This window comes from Narcine bancroftii, chromosome 5 (assembly GCF_036971445.1).
Source record: "Narcine bancroftii isolate sNarBan1 chromosome 5, sNarBan1.hap1, whole genome shotgun sequence".
Lineage (NCBI taxonomy): Eukaryota > Metazoa > Chordata > Chondrichthyes > Torpediniformes > Narcinidae > Narcine > Narcine bancroftii.
This window is the reverse complement of record NC_091473.1, coordinates 173,397,896-173,417,392: the sequence shown is the minus strand read 5'-3', so window position 1 is coordinate 173,417,392 and position 19,497 is coordinate 173,397,896. Positions and strand designations below refer to the sequence as shown.

General features: G+C 41.4%; 1 protein-coding gene across 2 annotated transcripts in view; it reads right to left on the bottom strand.

The window, feature by feature from the left end:
- nup210 (nucleoporin 210) overlaps positions 1-19,497 on the bottom strand; it is a 117,727-nt gene that overhangs the window by 78,111 nt on the left and 20,119 nt on the right. The window contains exons 4-7 of one of the 2 annotated variants that reach the window (XM_069939803.1): positions 15,559-15,655; positions 9,507-9,657; positions 6,045-6,177; positions 598-756 (exon numbers count right to left, since the gene is read on the bottom strand). In XM_069939803.1, the coding sequence (XP_069795904.1) occupies positions 598-756; positions 6,045-6,177; positions 9,507-9,657; positions 15,559-15,655 (540 nt within the window). Of the gene's footprint in view, positions 1-597; positions 757-2,272; positions 2,411-6,044; positions 6,178-9,506; positions 9,658-15,558; positions 15,656-19,497 lie in introns of those variants that run through there. The other variant, XM_069939804.1, reaches the window with a different exon arrangement.

The window sequence follows — 19,497 nt, the reverse complement described above, 5'->3', positions numbered from 1 at the left end:
TCAGATAAAGAAAAATCTCAGCTTTTGCTGTTGAATCTGGTCATTTATAAACGGATACATGAACAAACTGCAATAAAATAAGACCAAGATTATGACTAACGCTTTGCATTATTGAAGCAGAAAACCAAAATTTGAGCACAAATGCAAGGTGTTGAACCCTGTTGATATGCTTAATTGAAATCTACAAAAAGCCATTGACAGAATACCTGCAAACTACCTGAATAATATGCATCAAAATAATTTCTAGATCATGTTACCTTGTTTTATTCTTGAAGACCATGATTCCCAATACATTAAATTAAATGCACAAGTAGATTCTGACCAAGGATGGAAATATTGTGCATCCAGCAAAGGATACACCCTCATTTCACACAGAATAAACACTAAGCAAAATCCTTCAACAGAAAATATGTGGAAACAGAAAAAACAATGCCAGTGCAGCAAAATAAACTGCTGGTTCCGCAAAACACAACCATCAAGTCATTTTAAGTTTGTGCAAGGGACAAATACTCTACCAACATCCTTGCTCCTTTTAAATCTTCTATTACTCAACTTCTGCAAAGAGTAAGCTTGTTTTTCCAAAACAGCAAAGGATACTCTTGTGCATTAGCACCAAGTTCATTTGCCCTTGCTGCAGTGCAGTTACTGTTGATGTGGCTTGCTCTAGTTTGCCCACTGGTCGATTTGCATCTCCCCCTGGACTTGCCACACTATTTTCCAGCTCTAATTCATATTGGTCAGAAGGCATAATTAGTTCTGGGGAAAAAAAGGAAAGTAATTTTACTATTCTGAAGCATAATTAAGATTTTATCAAGACTATTAAACATGTGTTTATCCATATCACAATACAAATCTGCTGTTCAAAATGTGCACAAATCACGTTTGCAAGAATAGCCTGTCTGCAGTGATGATCCTGCAATCACTTCAAATAATTTAAAGTGCCATTAGTTTGCAACATATTTGTGCCTTTGCATTAGAAAAACATGAAAAAGCTGTATTAATAGGATTAAATATTTGATACCTGACCAAAAAACCCCAATTACTTTTGGACGTCGTTATTGTGATGTCAGAATGGCAAAATGGTCGAAAGTCAGAAAACACCCTTTTTGTTCTATACAAGTCACAGCTAGTCAAGAAGGGGAATAAGAACCTTGATTCCATGGAAAATCTCTGAAACATCTTTCTAGATGCAATCTGAAAACTGTTGCCTTTTTTAGGATCCTGAAGGAAAGGATCCTAGAAATTTAAATGAAATCGTAGAAGAGACGAAATCGGTCAGGATTACTGTGGCGATTCTTTAAGTTGATAAAAATTATGGAAATTCTTGGCAGTCTCAAAGGACACAGAATAAATAATTGCATGCTGCATTTATTACTGATTTCATGAAAAGGACAAAAAAATTGAAAGATCTTAACAGTGGTTCAAAAAGACTTGTATGGGGCTGGGTTTTCATGGTGACACTGAGAGAAATTACACCAACAGCAGACTCCTCTATATGCAATATAAATAAAGTTTTGTATGGAAGCAAATACAACTTGCCTCACCAACCTAAATGGACTTTTAGTCAACAAAAATTGGAGCACTGATAATGTGGTCAGATTTTTTTTTTAATTGAAAAATTCTTTGCATGGGTACATTTATGGAGTTCCACAAATCGTGCAGGTGGAAGATCTTAAGACATGGGAGCAGAAATTGGCTATTCAGCCCACTGAATCTGCCCCACCATTCAATTATGACCTGATCCATATTCTCACTCAGCCCAACTGCTTTGCCTTCTCCCCATAACCTTTGAATGCCATGGCTAGTCAAGAACCTACCAATCTCTCCTTTAAATACACCCAATAACTTGGCTCCACAACTGCCCATGGCAACTAATTCTGCAGATTCTCCATCCACTGACTAAAGAAATTCCTCCACATATCTGTTCTAAGCAGATGCCCTACCTTCTTGCCCTAGACTCCCCACATTCAATATGCTTCAATATTCTCCTAAATTCCAACTGTTACAAGATCAAACCAGCAACCACAAAGAAGGCTTATCACACAGGGCTAAAGATGAACAATTACTTTATTAACAAAAAAATTCACCTTCAAACTTTAATTCAAAATCCCCCCTTTTATAACAATGCCCACTGGTTGCTATGCCAATTTCTATAACAGTGTAAAACTAATAAATTCCCCAGCCTAAATATAACATACGTAATTAAAGTCTTATAAGTTATATTTCCAACCAGCCCACATAAAAACTTAGACACAAAACACACAAGACTCACAAAACTTCGATCTCAACTGAAGCAAAGATCATAAACAAAATTCAATTTGTTTGGTAAACTGAAGCCAAAAGATCTTTGAGAGAGAGAGAGTACAAAATTCGAAGTTGTCTTATGTTGCTGCAGAGAGAGGAACCACTGTCTTGGTCCAAATCCTTCTGGCTGCCTTCGGAATGTTCATCCTTTTTGAAATCCCAACATTCTAAACTGTTCTCCAGACCATGACTCATGCTCTGGGCCTTCTTCCATTCCACAGCACCACCCAGTGGTGGTTTATCGTCCAAGTCCAGAAACTTTTAGATAATTTTCTGCACATGCTCAGTCCGTCTCCCACTCTCTCAGCAGTCCACCTTCACTTTTTAACATAAAACCACACAACACATAGGCCAATACACAACACAGAACTCTGTAACACAACAAATCCAGGCCAAGAACTATCAAGCGTTCCTCACATGATAACCTTCTAATTCTTGGAATCGTCCTTGTGAACCTCCTCTGAATCCTTTCTAGTGTTCAGCACATCTTTTCTTAAATAAGGTCTGAGAAGCTCAAAACTGCTCACAGTACTCCAAGTGAGGACTGTTACAGAATAAATTAATAAAATTATGATAAAATATATCTTAAAAGGTAAGATTGTGAGATTTAATTATCAGGTCACATTTCACAAACATCTCATTTGCTGTGCAAGAGCTATGCAAGAGTAGATTTTGTGTCTCCAGTTAGCTTTGCAGAGACAATAAGAAGTACTTGTGAGAGTTTCACATGTAGGTGTTAATGGACCAGCATGTTTGAACAGCATCCAGGATCAAGAACTGAGAATACTTTTGGCTGTTAGACTGGTGCCAGAGTTTTAAACTTCTGGTTGAACTTTGTTGTCCTAAGAGGGGCCGTATGGTTTTGGGGAGAGGGGGAGAGAGAGAGAAAATCCATTGTTTGGGAGAGTATTCTGCAACAGTTTGTGGTAAAGGCTACAAGTTGGCAGACCTACTGCATGACCCTGTTTCAAGATGGGTTTTGAGTTCTGAATTCAGCATGTTCTAAATCTCTGTAGTCAATTGCAGAGGTTGTGTCAGTTATTGTTTTTCTCCTGGAATAGGGGAAAAAGAAGAACTCCTTGTGGTAACCTGGAAGAAGAGATTACCTCTGGAAAAATCCAACTGGGGGCAAGTTTCTTCATTAAGACACTTCCATTGCTGATTGAAGGAGATCAATTTGTGTGTCCAACAAACATCTCTCTGAAACCAACAATGAACTTCCAGAGCCTGGTGAATATAGTATCTGTTCAATTTTGTGTAACAGTACAGAAGATTACCAGATACCAGTGAACTTGGAGAAGTGAAAAGTGAATGATTGGAGAGTGAAAAAGAACTTCCCTGAACACAAAAATTACATGCATGTGTGTGCTGAGAGTTAGAAGGGGGGGGGGTTTACGATAAGTGAAGTTAATAGTAGAGTTTTGATATTATTGTATTGAGAAAATAAAACCATTTTTGCTTAAGTATCCATGGTCTTGGTGAATTTCTGTTGCTGCTAGTTTTAGAGTCATTTAGGCTCGTTACAGAACTCACCAGTGCATTATAAAGCCTAAACATCACATCCCGGCTCTTACATTCTATTCCTTTTGAAATGAATGCCAGCATTGCATTTGCCTTCTTCATCACTGACTCAACCTGAAAGTTTACCTTCAGACTATCTGCATAAGGTCTCCCAAGTCTCTTTGCAACTGGGGATTTTCAATTTTCTCTCCATTTAAAATCTGCCTGTTTATTCCTTCTACCAAAGTGCATGACCGTACACTCTCCAACATTGTATTTCATTTGTGACTTCTATGTCCAATCTTCTAATCTAAGTCCTTCTGAAGCCTCCCTGTTTCCTCAAAAGTACCTGCTCCTCCATCTACCTTCATTTCATCTGCATATGGCCAGAAAGTCATTCATTCTATAATCTAAATCATTGATATACAAGGTAAAAAGAAGCAGCCCCAGCAACAACCCCTGTGGAACATCACTAGCAATTGGCAGTGAACCACAATATGATCCTTGTATTTCAATTCTCTACTTCCAGCCAATCAACCCATGCTCTACCCACACTAGTATGTTTCCTGTCACACTACTATGGTAAAGTCCCCACAAACCGATACTTTTTAAATAATAATTTGGATGCACAAAATGTCCTGCCAACGCAAACAGTAAGGAATACTAGTCTGAAATAAGCATCTAATTGATCTTTTGCTATTTTGTTAAATTTCCCAAATACATTTAAAGCTTACACAAGTTTTTTTAAAATTCTTAATTGTCTCCCTGCAAAGTGCAATTTTGTTTCCCCTAGTTCTCTTTAACAACATTAGACATGATACCAAGTATTAATATTGCGATTCTTTGAACAATCTGAATGCTCAATTGATCTTCTATATTTTATTGGCTACAATTGGAGGCCCACAAAATAGTGAATGGCTTTCAATTGGTAAATAAGAAATATTTAAATATTCAAAAGTAGTACAGGACACTTCTTCTTTGGCTTGGCTTCGCGGACGAAGAGTTATGGAGGGGTATGTCCACGTCTGCTGCAGGCTCGTTGGTGACTGACAATTCCGATGCGGGACAGGCAGCGGTTGCAAGGGAAAATTGGTTGGTTGGGGTTGGGTGTTGGGTTTTTCCTCCTTTGTCTTTTGTCAGTGAGGAGGGCTCTGCGGTTTCTTCAAAGGAGGTTGCTGCCCGCCGAACTGTGAGGCGCCAAGATGCACGGTTGGAGGTGATATCAGCCCACTGGCGGTGGTCAATGTGGCAGGCACCAAGAGATTTCTTTAAACAGTCCTTGTCCCTCTTCTTTGGTGCACCACTGTCTCAGTGGCCAGTGGAGAGCTCACCATATAACACGATCTTGGGAAGGCGATGGTCCTCCATTCTGGAGACGTGACCACACAGTTGGGTCTTCAGCAGCGTGGATTCAATGCTTGTGGACTCTGCCAGCTCGAGTACTTCGATGTTGGTGATGAAGTCACTCCAATGAATGTTGAGGATGGAGCGGAGACAGCACTGATGGAAGCGTTCTAGGAGCCATAGGTGATGCTAGTAAAGGACCCATGATTCAGAGCCGAACAGGAGCGTGGATATGTCAACAGCTCTGTACACGCTGATCTTTGTGTGTTTCTTCAGGTGGTTGTTTTTCCAGACTCTTTTGTGTAGTCTTCCAAAGGCACTATTTGCCTTGGCGAGTCTTTTGTCTATCTCTTTGTCGATCCTTGCATCAGATGAAATGGTGCAGCCGAGGTAGGTAAACTGGTTGACCGTTTTGAGTTCTGTGTGCCCGATGGAGATGTGGGGGGGCTGGTAGTCATGGTGGGGAGCTGGCTGATGGAGGACCTCAGTCTTCTTCAGGCTGACTTCCAGGCCAAACATTTTGGGAGTTTCCGCAAAAACAGGACGTCAAGCACTGAAGAGCTGGCTCTGAATGGGCAACTAAAGCGGCATCGTCTGCAAAGAGTAGTTCACGGACAAGTTGCTCGTGTCTTGGTGTGAGCTTGCAGGCGCCTCAGTTTGAAGAGACTGTCATCCGTGTGGTACCAGATGTAAGTAGTACAGGACACTATATAATTGAAATCATAAGAAGGTTTTTTTTTGTAATAACCGCATGGAACAAGTATTTAGAAAGAAACAAATGTTAAATCCCTGTATGCTCCAAAAAGGTTAAGTGAATCAGGACTAGTTGTTATTATGTAGCTCACAACATTTCACATTTTGTCGGGATGAAAACAAATCAAAGGCAAAAGACAAACCTGTGATCTTCCCTTGCCTTACTTTCTGCACAGAATAGCGAATAGAGCTGCCCACCATCAAGTACATATCGTGAGCTGGATTCAGCATAATGTTTTCAAGGATGAGGAGTCGAATCTCTGCTGCAGGCACATTCTTCAAAATAAAGAACAAGAATGCAGTTATTAAAATGTGACCCTGATAAAGTACTGTTCAGATACCAGATACAATATGTTAGCAGAATTACTTAAATCAATTAATAAAATTGGATTAATTTAAAAAAACACACAACTCAAGCTAGTCAAAATTAATGGACCATCAACGATGGACGGATTGGCCTGAGAAAGAATGTAGATATTGGTTTGCACTTCATGCCAACAAATTTGGCAGATATTGCAATGCTGTGCCAGCGTTACCAATCTTTTGATTGGAAATACCCTACATCTTTGATGTGGAGGAACCACTGCTTAATAAACTAAGAGTTGAAAATAAGATCAATGTTTTTCCTCAAGAGACCATTGTCCATGTTTCCAATGTTGGAGTGCAGTGTAAAGGACCTTGCTCTTTCAGATGCTTAGTGACAGACTCCCCCACACCCTGATGAAGGGCTCACGCCTGAACCATTGGTGATGTATCTTTACCTTTGCTACATAAAGGCACTATTTGACCTGCTGAGAATCAGTGATCTGGAGCTCAAGAGCAAATATACAGATACACAAGTTCTGTTTCCACACTAACTTAGTGACTGAAATTAGAGTGGTATTGGTTCTGGAGTGGAGGTGAAGATTCATGTTTCTCAGCAGTCCTGTAGTTTAGTTTGTTGGGAGGGGAGGTGATGTATTATAGTGGAAAAAAAAATCAACAAATTTGATAAAATTACAGACTCATTGGATTGCAGTCTGCATTTGGATTGTGTCCATGGTATCTTCATCAGTGAAAATTCCAGTTCATGTGTCATCATGAAACAAACTGATGGGAAGAATTTGGGGCATCCAAATTCAGAATTCTGGTCAAAGGAGGCAAGTTACTGTGGTTGATATATTGCCTCTTCCCTGGATTTGTCATATAGTGAAGATTCATTGTGTAATTGAGGGGTGGGAAGTCCAGTGGCAGCAGAACAGCAAAGAAGGATCCACTCAATTATCTTCCTATTACAGGAAAAAGCTGCAACAACTCCAGCAATGAAATGAGTTTCCTTGAGCACAAGGGACCCAGAGCATATTCTCAGATAAGGGGAAAAAAAGTTGACCACCACAATTTAACTGGAATTTAATCTTTCCAAAGACACTGTTGCTTTTAAGATGTTGGTTGGACATTTAATATCTTTCTTGGCTCGGGTAGCATTGATGTGTGGTAGATGGCGAGCATAGAATTTTGACAAAGGTATTTGCATCACTGATGTATTTGAGGGGCTCCAAATGCTCAATGCTTTTAACACCATTAGTAAAACACAAAATTCTGTCGACACCCTTAGAGTCATTGTTCTTTCTAATGCCACTTTATACCTATGTTGAACTGATACCTTGGCTCTTATCTGGATGGGCAAATGTAACTTCCATGAAGCGAAACATGAAAGCCTGCAGATGTTGTGATTACAGTAAAAGCACACAAAAATGCTGGAGGATCTCGGCCAGTCTTACAGTGTCCAAAGATAGATTATCGACCTGAGCCCTTCGTCAAGGAATAAGCAAAGAACGGGAAGGCATTAGAATAAAGATCGACAAGGAGAGGAGCCCAGACTAACAAAAAGATGCTAATTGGATATGATGAGAGGAGAGGTGAGAAAGTATTTTGGCTCTGTGAAAGGAGACCAGACAGAAAATTAGTGGGGTGGGGGAGAAAGAAAAGAGAAGACTGCAAGAGTACAAAACAGGGGCTTAAATGGAAACCGGAGAAGTTGATGTTAGAGCCATCGGGTTGGAATTGACCAGATGAAAGACAAGGTTTTGTTCCAATTTGCGGGTGGTCTCAGTCTGGCATTGCATCAGACCATGAACAGACATGTCCGCAAGGGAATGAGATGGGGAACTGAAATAGGTGGCCACTGGGAGATCCACGCTAGTGTAGTGGACAGTGCCGAGGTGATTAAAAAAAAAAGATCTGTAAGTCTGCACCCAGTCTTTCTTATGTAGAGCAAACCACATTTGGAGCACAAGCTGCAGTACGTGACCCCTGCAGATTCAGAAGTGAAGCGCTGCTCCACTTTGAAGGAGTGTTTAAGCGCTGAAGGATTTGTACACATCATGGTTGTGAGCTGATACATTCTTAAAGCATTGTATTTAGATGATGACAGAGGCAGTTAGGTGTGGTGCCAGGATTGAGGCCTTGCACTTGTCTCTCTGATGAAACAGAGTGCTTGTTATGACAGAAATATGATCTATGAATCATCAGGAAGAAAACTGCATTGAGTTAGCTTTCTCTACTTCCCTGCCAAGGTTCACTTGAGGGTTGCAAACACCCCAATCTACTTTTGAAATCACTGAGGATCTTCAGCTCATTTTTCTTGGACTTCAGCTTAAGGACCAATTTTTAGACAGGTTCCATGTTAGGGCAATGATATGCAATTTAATTAATAAGATGGCATTATTATTTTCCCTTCCTAGCCACTTGGTTCCTTCAACAGGTGTTCATTGACATTATAAATACATAATAACAATGAATTATCCAAGTACTCTGGATGCAGACAAAAGCTGAAATATATCAGGTATATGACATTGATGTGTATTATTATGATTCTGGTGCTATTAACAACATCCAAGATAATAAAAGGTTGGCAGCACAGTTGGGGTAATAGTTAGTGCAATGCCTTTACAGCACCAGTGATCAGGATAGGGGTCCGAATCTCACACTGTCTGTAAGAAGTTTGTACGTTCTCTCCATGTCTGTGTCAGTTTTTCCCAGGGGCTCTGGTTTCCTCCCATGGTTCGAAATATTCTGGGTTTGGGGGGGGGTGGGGGTGATCAATTGGGTGTAAATTGGCCAACACAGACTTGTGGGTCGAATTGGCCTGTTACTGTGCTGTCTACCTAAATTTTTAAAAAGCAGAGGCGATGGATTTCAATCAGTGGAAAATGCCCCCCGCCCCGCGAGGGATGGCTGTTGCACATTTGATTTGTGTATTACAATTGACAGAGTGAGGTTGAGATCCAACAGTAAGGAGGGCTGAGAAAACCAGAGACCAGGTCCAACAGACACATAGCAAAACACACCCTAATCACACTCAAAGGGCGAGAATGCAGAAATTCTGCAAAAAAGTAAATTGGCTTGGTTTTACTCTCCCAGATTCATTGTTGTCATGCATTCAAGACATGATTGTCACCTCTGACCTTGCACTCTTGCTCCAAGAAGGATTTTGAATGGGTCATTGTTTTACAAAATTAAAAACGTATTTACACTATATCTGCAACAAGAAAAATTACAAAACTGCCATCCATATGATTGACAACATTTCAAAGAAACTTAGAAACATGCCCATGCTAAATTACTTTGTAAATTGCTTCTTGTATTTTCCCTTTCAATTTTGAATTTCCTGTTTTCATTCCTGACACTAAGACTGTATCTCCTTGTTTTCCATGTTTCTCCATCTCTGATATGTGTGAAGGTGGAATGTAGGTAGATTCAGAAAATTTTAGTATCCTGCAATGAAAAAAAAGCAGGGAATTACTCAAACAATTTACCTTCATCTCACCAAAGAACTGAAGTTTCAAGAAATTTTTAAATCAGCTTATTTGGTTTACATAAAACGCTCTTAGTCGCTGGTTATTTATTAGGCACTTTCATGCCATTTCAAAAATACGATAACCAAAATGCTTTATCCAAAGCCCCAATAAATAGATTTATTAACACCTGTATCACCCAAAAAGATGTATTTGACCTGACACAGGAAATAGAACATACCACAAATTATTCAAGTAATAAATATGGAATTATCTGAAGCAAAGTGGAAATGTTGCACATTCTTAATTAAAATATTTATTTAAAAAAAATGGCTGCTGCCCATTCACCTCAAATAAATGAAGTTTTGTATAATTTACAGGGGTCAACATTTCTGCATATTATTTGCAGCAAAAGTAAGTTTACATTTCTTACACAATCAAATTGGCAAAAATACTCTCCAGATGTATCTCTCAACAACCTATTTCTCCCCACCAATTTGGATATTGCAGGATTTGCCCAGTATATCCAGCATCTTCTGGTTTTGTTTTGGAAGTAGAGACTGGCTTTATTTCCCCATGAAAAACTGACCTTGCCCTCATAATATCTCCATTCAGACAGTAGAGCCCAACTGCCCTTTTAATAATCGCATGAACTACTTCTGGATATTGACAAGATCTTGAATAGTCATGGCAATTTCCTGCCTCTAGGTGCATCAAACCTAACTTGAAAAGCATTCATGAATGAAACAAATGACTTCATGCTTGTATTATCTGTCAAGGAGACTTCTGTTCTGAGTGATTCCTTTGCATTTAAATTTTTAAAAATCAACCCATTTTAGCTGAATAATCTCAATGAGAAGCTGCCATCTATTAGTCTTGAGTTCGCAAAATGCATTTGTATGAGGGACGATGTTAAATCAAGTGGAAAACATCTGGTGTGACAACAGATAGTGGAGAACTCAGGGCTATATCATTACATAATTCAGAATCAATATATTGTCATATTCTGAGAGATTCATATTTATTGTCCAAGTACATAAATGATATCACATACAACCCTGAGGTTCCTTTATCCAGCAGACGCAGAATTACCACTAATTGGCAGTGCAAAAAATGTACACAGCATAAACATAAAACAAAGAACTAACAGATAACATGTAGATTTTTAAAATTCTCTCTGCATTGCATAAAGTGCACGAGTCCTTTAATGAGTCTCTTATGGTTTTTACAAATCAGTAACATTAATTTTCTGTAATTAATTAGCATACTTACCTCTGGAATGGCCATTCACACAGGCAGGGTGTTTACACTAAATAAAGTGGAGTTGCAGTGATTTCGGAAGCTGGATTTTTGAGTTGGGGTAGGTTGAATGAAATGTATGTTTTAAAATGTGCAAACATTCTCCTCCCAATTCCCCTGTCCATGCCATCCCCGTCTCCTTCCCCCGGGTGACTCTCAACCCCCGGCACCCGGTGGGAGAGAAGCAGGTGGCAGCTGGCTCAATGGCCACCTTCCTTATCTATAATCCCCCACGCAGCTTGAACTGCTCTGCGTACCCCTGGTTCTGGCAGAGCATTCCAGCTGCGTGGGGGATTATGGTTTATGAAGATGGCCATTGCTCCTGCATTGAACTGTCGCCACAAGCTGGTGCAGTCTCCTGTGAACTCCAGGCTCAGCAGCATTGCAGCCCTGCTGCTGCGTTGGGGTTGGACAGGGATGGTGACAGAACAACCAGAGGCGGGCGTCAGATGGAGACGACAGACTCAGGAGGCTAGGAGCAAGGCAGTCAGGTGTATTCATTTGTGTATTGTCGATAGACTTCAGGCTGGCTGCAAAAACATCCAGGGCTGCTGCAGGAAAAATTCTGCATGAAATTAGTTTCTAATTCCCATCTGGAACATTTTACAAAGCTAGCATTGCAGGAAATTTGCACAAATTTCCTACTTCTCAGCGGCTACGTAAAAGTCCTATCTGATTTGAGTTTGTCGTTGAGGAGTCTGATGGTGGAGAGGTAGAAGCTGTTCCTGAACCTGGTGGTGCAAGTCTTGTGGCACCTGCACCTCTTTCCTGATGGCAGCAGCGAGAACAAATCATGTGGTGCAGGCCTTTGCTGATGGCTGCTGCCCTCCGACAGCATTCCCTGTAGATGTACTCAATAGTGGGGAGGGTTTTGCCTGAAATGACCTGGGCTGTATCCACTACCTTCTGGAGGTGTATTGGTGTTTCCATACCAGACCATGATGTAGCCGGTCAGCAGACCTCTGTAGAAATTTGCCAAGGTTTCAAACAAAACCGCCCAAAACTCCCGAGAAGTAGGGACACTGACGTGCTTTCTTCACATTGCCATGGTGTGTTGGGTCTAGGAAAGATCCACTGAGAGAGTGACTCCCAAGATCTTAAATTTTCTCACCCTCTCTTCCTCAGGCTTTCCTTTCCTGAAGTCAATAATCAGCTCCTCAGTTTTGGTGACAATGAGTGCGAGATTGTGGTTGGTGCACCATTCAGCCAAGTTTTAAATCTCCCTTCTGTATGCTGATTCATCCTTTATACAACCTACTACCTGTTATTTTCAGCAAATTTGTAGATGGTGTTACTGTCATACTGAGCCGCAGTCATAGGTGTAAAGTAAGAAGAGTGGGAAGCTAAGAACGCAGCCCTGTGGTGCTTCAGTACTGATGGAGATTGTGGAAGAGAAAAATTGTGGGGTGAACTTCCCTCTAGACCCAGAATTATTTCTTCTGGGGAATTTGGCAGTTAAAAAAATTAACTTCTCCAGAAGTAAATCTAAATTTGTTAAAATTGCATTGTCAATAGCCGGAAAATATATAGCAGTAACATGGAAATCTGATTCTGTACTTCACATTGATCGATGAAAGATGGAAGTGCAAAGTTGTATTCCCCTTGAGAAGATTACTTATAGTCTAAGGAATAGATATAGTATGTTTGTCGAAATTTGGCAACCTTATTTACATTAATTAAATGCCCAGATTGTACAATTTATTTTGATATTTGTCAATTAGTATACTCCTTATAAGAAATTTAATACATTTTAAATGATGTGGCTTTGAGATGTCGAACCTTCATCCTGTTGTTTTTTTCTTTTCTATTTTCTTTCTTTTTCTCTCCCTCTATTCCCTGCCGCCTGTCCCCTTTTCTTTCAAACCTGGAGAAGTAGCACTGGGAGAAGAGGGACTGTTTTCCTTTTTTCCCCCCGAACCTTATGAATGTTTTTCTATGATTTTATATTCAATAGATTATTGTTATTATATTAATTGAGTCCTACATTTTGTGGAGGAAATATTCTTATTAATCTTCACTAGGCCTTTTCACACCATGGTGAACAAGTGCATAAACCGGGCAATTACCTACCCGGGAACCTGACAATGTGAAAGGTCAGGCAGGGCCAGTCAAAATTGACCAGGCTCTGAGACCTAGTTCAGAGGTAGTCTTCACCAGCCGATCCCCTTCTGGCAGTGTGAAGAGACATACGGATTACCCAGGTAAGTCTTGTGACATCAGCACTTTCATGTGTCACCAAAATGAGGAACAATTATTTTGTCCACCCTGCCACCTCCCCAGCTCCCAGCCGTGCATCACCCCGCCCCCATCCGTTGCTGTGAGCTGCCAGGGCAGTGCTCCGGTAGCACCGCACCCATGCTGCTGCGTCAGGAGTTGGATGAGGGGGGGTGGGGAGGCAACGGCCGGCTGGGTATGCCTACCTGATCAGGGGAATTACACATACGCGCAGCCAAGATGTCCTAGTTAACATGTTGAGAACACCAGCCCCTCAAAGCCCTTAAAGAAACCCAACAACAGATCTTGAGGTGACAAGACTGCAGGCTTAGAGAAGTGAGGGGGCTCTCTGCAGGAATTCCTGTGAGTGCGCAATGCATCACTAACAACATCAACGCTCAGGGCTCTAACCCCCCCCCCCCCCTCAAAATGCCCACTAGTTGATTTCACAGAGAAATTAGGTCTAGGAGGTGAAGCAGTCCTACGAGGGTTGACCAGCTTCAGCAGTTTGAAATGCCTACTGATTGTGGTGAAATGCCAAACTGTAGTTTGTAGAAATAAAACAATATCTTCCAATACGAAAAAACTGCATAGAACAACACTGTACAAAGTGCATCTTGGTTCCACATGCCAATTTACTTTTTGGCTTGCCTAACTTGCAAGTGAACCTTGAAGCAAAAGAAACATCCTGGAAAAATTCGAAGAATGAAATATTTGGTTCAGTCGCACAAAATTGATGAGCAGAAAGAAGCACATGAGAAAATAGGTCCAAAAGTAAATCAGTTAGCTCCTCAGCCTGCCATTCAATATGCTCATGGTTTATTTGCCTCAGGCCACGTTTCTTTTGTACCAATCCACAAGTTCCCAGAGCCCTCAAACCCCTCTGCAATAAAGGGCTGCGTGTTGTGATCAGCTGGCTACCGGGGTCTGGCCACAACAGAACTATGTCTGCGTGTACTCCACCTGTTTGATATTTGGCTGCTGGTTCCCTTGGGTCACCTGTTTCATGCTGTACTTTAACGCATTGGCTTCTGTCTAGTCTTTGGCCATCTGGAATGTCTCAACGGCGTATTCTGGGGAAGCGCTGTTGACAGCAGCATTTCACGGATGAACGGCCGGGGTCAACTCCTGCACTGGTCCCAGTGGGAGAAGGTGCTTGTGTGGACAGGTAACAGGAATACCAGGGAACAGCTGCCAATCCGATTAATGGAATATTTTAGGCATTGTGCTCCCTGGACTGCCAACTGTGGCAACTGGATATTCTAGCAACTAGAAAGATCATTAATCAACTGCTCAGACTTTAGATAGAAAGGGTGATCTTATGCGAAAGTATATCACAGATACTTACCTGAATCCATGAGCAGGCTATGTGGGAAAACACACCGATGATAAAACTCCAATTGCAGTCTATTACTTTAGTCAGTGTCAGACATGGCAATAATATTGGAGTCTCTGGGGCCTGAGTGTCTGGCAATGCTCTGCATTTTCTGGGGGATTATGGGTAACGAAGGCGGCCATTGCTTGGCATGCATGTTAGACCTCACGGCGATGGGAGGCACTATTTCACCACTTGCCCTGCCGTTGTATGCTCCGGACGACGCTACAAGACACTGCCCTTCATGAAAGCAGAGCCAGGGTAGCCTTTTAAGGCTGTTGCATAAAAAGGCAAGTTCACATTTTTCTCCACCGATGGAGTCAGCCTCGAAGCACAGGCCCGCCATGAAAACGCCTACTGAGTGTCCATGGATTTGCCTCCAGCATTTCCGAAGCCACACAGACTTCAATCCAAACCATTGGCAGCCCACGCTCCCAACACGATTAGGAAGCCTTCAGTGGTCTCGGCACCCTTTCACATCCCTGTTCTGATACCTGGTACCCCTTCGGCCAATTTCAAGCAGTCTGTAGCCTGCCGAGTCCTTAGATTGCAGTCGCCAGCAGCGCTGCAGCCGCACACAGGCGCCACCATCTTGGGCCCAAACCCCGTGGTTGCAGGATTTTAAAATAAACCACCATTGGCTCCTTGAACAGGGTGTTTAAGGCCTGTACAGAGCTGCTAGTGGTTGGACTGGGTGGTATAACCCTTGGAAGAGTACTGCGTCTCCTCTCCCCACTCTCCGGGTCCGCACCAGGGTTGAGGAAGCTCCGGCACCACCCCATTTTTTTACCTCAATGATCTAGCCTAATCTCACGAACATTGATTAAAGCGTTGTGCAACTACTGCAGAAACTGCATAATATACGCTTACCATGAGCTGAGTCAGCCTTTTTTTTTAAAAAAAAGGGAAACTGTCATATTTAACTAGTGGAAGTAAACTTAAAATTTTTTGCCAAAGATAATCATTCAAATTTGAATAAATCAAACTACTTACCTTAAGGCATTGTGTGAATCCGAATACCCAGCAAATTCAGTATCCTTTACTATATTCCATTCAAATACAATTCCTGCCAACGTGCTGAATGTGTTCCCTGTGAAACAGGATGAAAATCTCAGCTTCTTCATGACAGATTAATTTGCAATTGCAGATGAGCTAGTGATAGAATTTGTTAGTAACCAATGTCCATTTCATAACATTCTTGAGAAAGATAGGTGCAAAGTGGAAAAGTAGAAGCGATTCCACCAAAAGACAGCTGCAATTTCCACTAGCGTGGTGATCCTTCAAATTAGATAATGATTTTACACCAGTTGAATTTTTCTAACTACACAACACAAAGTAGATCATTCAAAGCTGCACCACTACTCAATGATGTTGGGACCCACACCTCTTGTTGACTGAAATTATATTGCATATATACAAAGACACACTGAATAGTTGCCAACACTGCAAAACAAAATATTAAATATTGATTTATAATTTTTACAAAATATTGAATGCAAAAAAAAACAGCCTGCATCAGTTGGTTACAACTTCTTGAAAACTATAACCGGCAGTCAGTCCCCAAGTTCCTGATATTTATTTTAATATATGCAATTCAGAAATGAACATCCAGTGCTCTTTATGTAGCAAAGATAAAGATACATAAATGTTTTGGGCTTGCGCCCTTCATCAAGCTCTGCTGGACAAAATGTGGGCAGGTACCAGGCAGGAGGTAATCAGGGGTGCAGTGCTGCCGGAGCTCACTAGAGCACCGCCACGGCACCTCACGGGCCCACTCAGGATGGAGGTGGCGTACAAGACAATCCCCCTTCACCACTTCACGGGCCCGCTCAGGATGGAGGTGGCGTACAATACAACCCCCCCCTCACCACCTCATGGGACTGCTCAGGGCGGAGGTGGCGTACAAGACAACCCCACTTCACCACCTCACGGGCCTGCTCAGGATGGAAGTGGCATAGAAGATAACCCCTGCCTCACCACCTCACGGGCCCACTCAGGATGGAGGTGATGTACAAGACAACCCCACTTCACCACCTCACGAGCCAGCTCAGGACGGAAAACAAGACACCCCACCCCCCCCAACCCAGCTGAACTTTATTTTCTATTCTGGACATAACTGTTTCTTCCACGACAGTCATCCCACTTCATAGTCCTACAGTTCGCTGTCAATTATACTGAGCTTTGGCACCTAAAAAATTTGCACCGTACCCCTGAAGATAATAGGGAAGTGGTTCTCAACCTTTATTTCCACAACCCCCCCCCAAAATACCAGCTTATCCCAGATAAGTAAACAATTACAAGGTGGTATGTGAGTGGGAAAAAAAGTGGAGAACCACTGTAATTTGGATAAGGGAGGATGGGCACATCAGCAAACAAGGGGAGGGGGATTGCTCTGTGAATGGAGGGGTAAAGGGGTGGAGAGCTGGAGGAAAGAAGACAGAGGGATGGAGAAGAGAGGGAGAACAGGGAATAGGCTAGCAGAAACCGGAGAAGTCGACGTTAATGTCATCTGGGTGGAGAGTGTGGAGATGGCGTCAGTCACACAAGGAAACAGGCCATTTGGTCCAACTAATCCATGTCTGGCAAGTTGCCCACCTGAACTCATCTTATTTGTCCACATCCTTCTCAACCTTTCCTGCTCATGTACCTGTCTAAATATCTTTTAAATATTGCTAGTACACCCACCTCTATCACTTCCTTTGACAGCTCATTCCACATAAAACAAAGTGATGACTGGTGATTAAATCTCCAAGCAAAAGAAAGCCCGTTTCTTTAAAAGCTTGTAAATTCTAAGCAGATCAACTATATTGCAAATAAGAGATGGAACTCTGTCACATCAATTCCATTTTGTTTATCGGGAGCAATAATACATTGTGCTACTCGTTGCCTGTATTAGTAGCAGTCAAGCAAAAATTTGCTGTAACATTCAGATAAATTGAACAAGATATTGTATGAGAGGAATCATTGAATTGCAGTTAAAATTATCTGATTAGCTAGTCCTGCCACCTGTTCTTTTATATTTGGGTTTCAATTTGTGTAAGAATGTGCCCTGTTGTGTAGAGTGATTTGTAAATCAGACCGTGCATTTAGGGCTGGGATGGCAGTGGGAGCCACTGCTATAATGCATCCTGCCCAGGGCAGGCCATTGCTCTTCTGCATTTGTCTGCAGTACTTATAAATTGAAACTCAAAATCTCTCTTCTCATGGCAAAGAGCCATATCTGAAGCCTTGATAAATACCCATAATTTCTTACAGTAGCACGAGTGATGAAAGCACTAATCTCCTGGTTTCATTTATAGATCTTAGTGTTCCTAACGCCTTAAATATTGCAGATTTGAGTGTAGTATTAGAGACTCACAGAGCAGAAGAGCTGTGATGAATGGCCACGCCACAGGAAAGAAAGGCTCTCAATGGATTGAAATGCACCTTCATAAATTAGGTTTAATCTACAATTCACTTTTGCATCAAGGCTAATGGTTTGCTGAGGTATTCACATGACCACGACAGATAGGTTAAGGAAAATGACAGACTCAGCTAAATCAACGGCAAGTGGAATCTGAATTGGTTACATCATGATTTATGTGATGGAGGATAACATCTCAGGATAATCACATCAGAAAAGCATAGCAACACACTTCAGAGTAAACATAAATAACACAATGGAATACAAATTAAACTTCAGACTAATTTTCTGCACCCATCATGGAGAAATAAATCACAATTGCATCAATACAATTATTTTTGTGTGGCATTGAAAATGGTAAACATGCATAAAGGGATTAGATTGCCACAGGATTCACAGTAACAACCTAACAGTTTTCAGCGAGGGTCATCCAAAATATTAAATAAATCCCAGAAATACCATGCCCTCCATAATATTTGGGACAAAGACAATTTATTTCCCTTTATTTGCCCCTGTGCTCCACAGTTTTAAATTTGTAAGCAAATAATTCATGTGATTAAAGTACACATTCCAGATTTTATTCAAAGCTATTTGTATATATTTAAGTTTGACCATGTAGAAATTATAGCACTTTTTATATATATAGTTCCCTATTTCAGGGCACCATCATGTTTGGGACATTCGGCTTCACCGTGTTTGAGTACTCAGGTATGTTTAATTGCTTCATTGGTGCAGGTATGAGAACTAGACTTGCTTCTAAGCCTTTGATCAGTCTGTGGCTGCCATTTTTCCACACAAGGTCCAGAGTTGTGCCAGCGAAAGAAGTCATTATGAGGCTGAAAATTAAGAATAAAACAGCAAAAGACATCACCCAAACCATGGGATTACCAAAATCAACTGCTTGGAACATCATTAAGAAGGAAGAGCATACTCATGAACACAGGAATCACAAAGGGACTGGTATTCCAAGGGAAACCTTCACATCTGATAACAGAAGAATGCTCATTAGAATGAAGAAAAATCCTCAAACACCTGTTTGACAGATCAGAAACACTCTTTAGCAGGCAGGTGTGGATGTGTCAGAAACTACTGTCTGCAGAAGATTTCATGAACAGAAATACAAAGGCTACACTGCAAGATGCAAACCACAAGTTAGCCACAAAAAGGATGGCCAGATTACAGTTTGCCAAAAAGTATTTAAACAAGTCTGCAGAATTCTGGAAAAAGGTCTTTGGACTGCTGAGACCAAGATTAACCTGCATCAGAGTGATGGCAAGAACAAAGTGTGGAGGCATTAAGGAACTAAAGTATACCCTCTCATCTATGAAACATGGTGGTGGGGGTGTTATGGCCTGGGCATGAATGCCACAGGTACTGGTGCACTTATCTTCATTGATGATGTAACTGCTGATGGGGGTAGCAAAATGAAACATCTTATCTGCTCAAGTTTGAGCAAATATCTCCAAACTCATTGGATGGCACTTCATCCTACAACAAAACAATGATCGCAAACATGCCGCTAAAGCAAT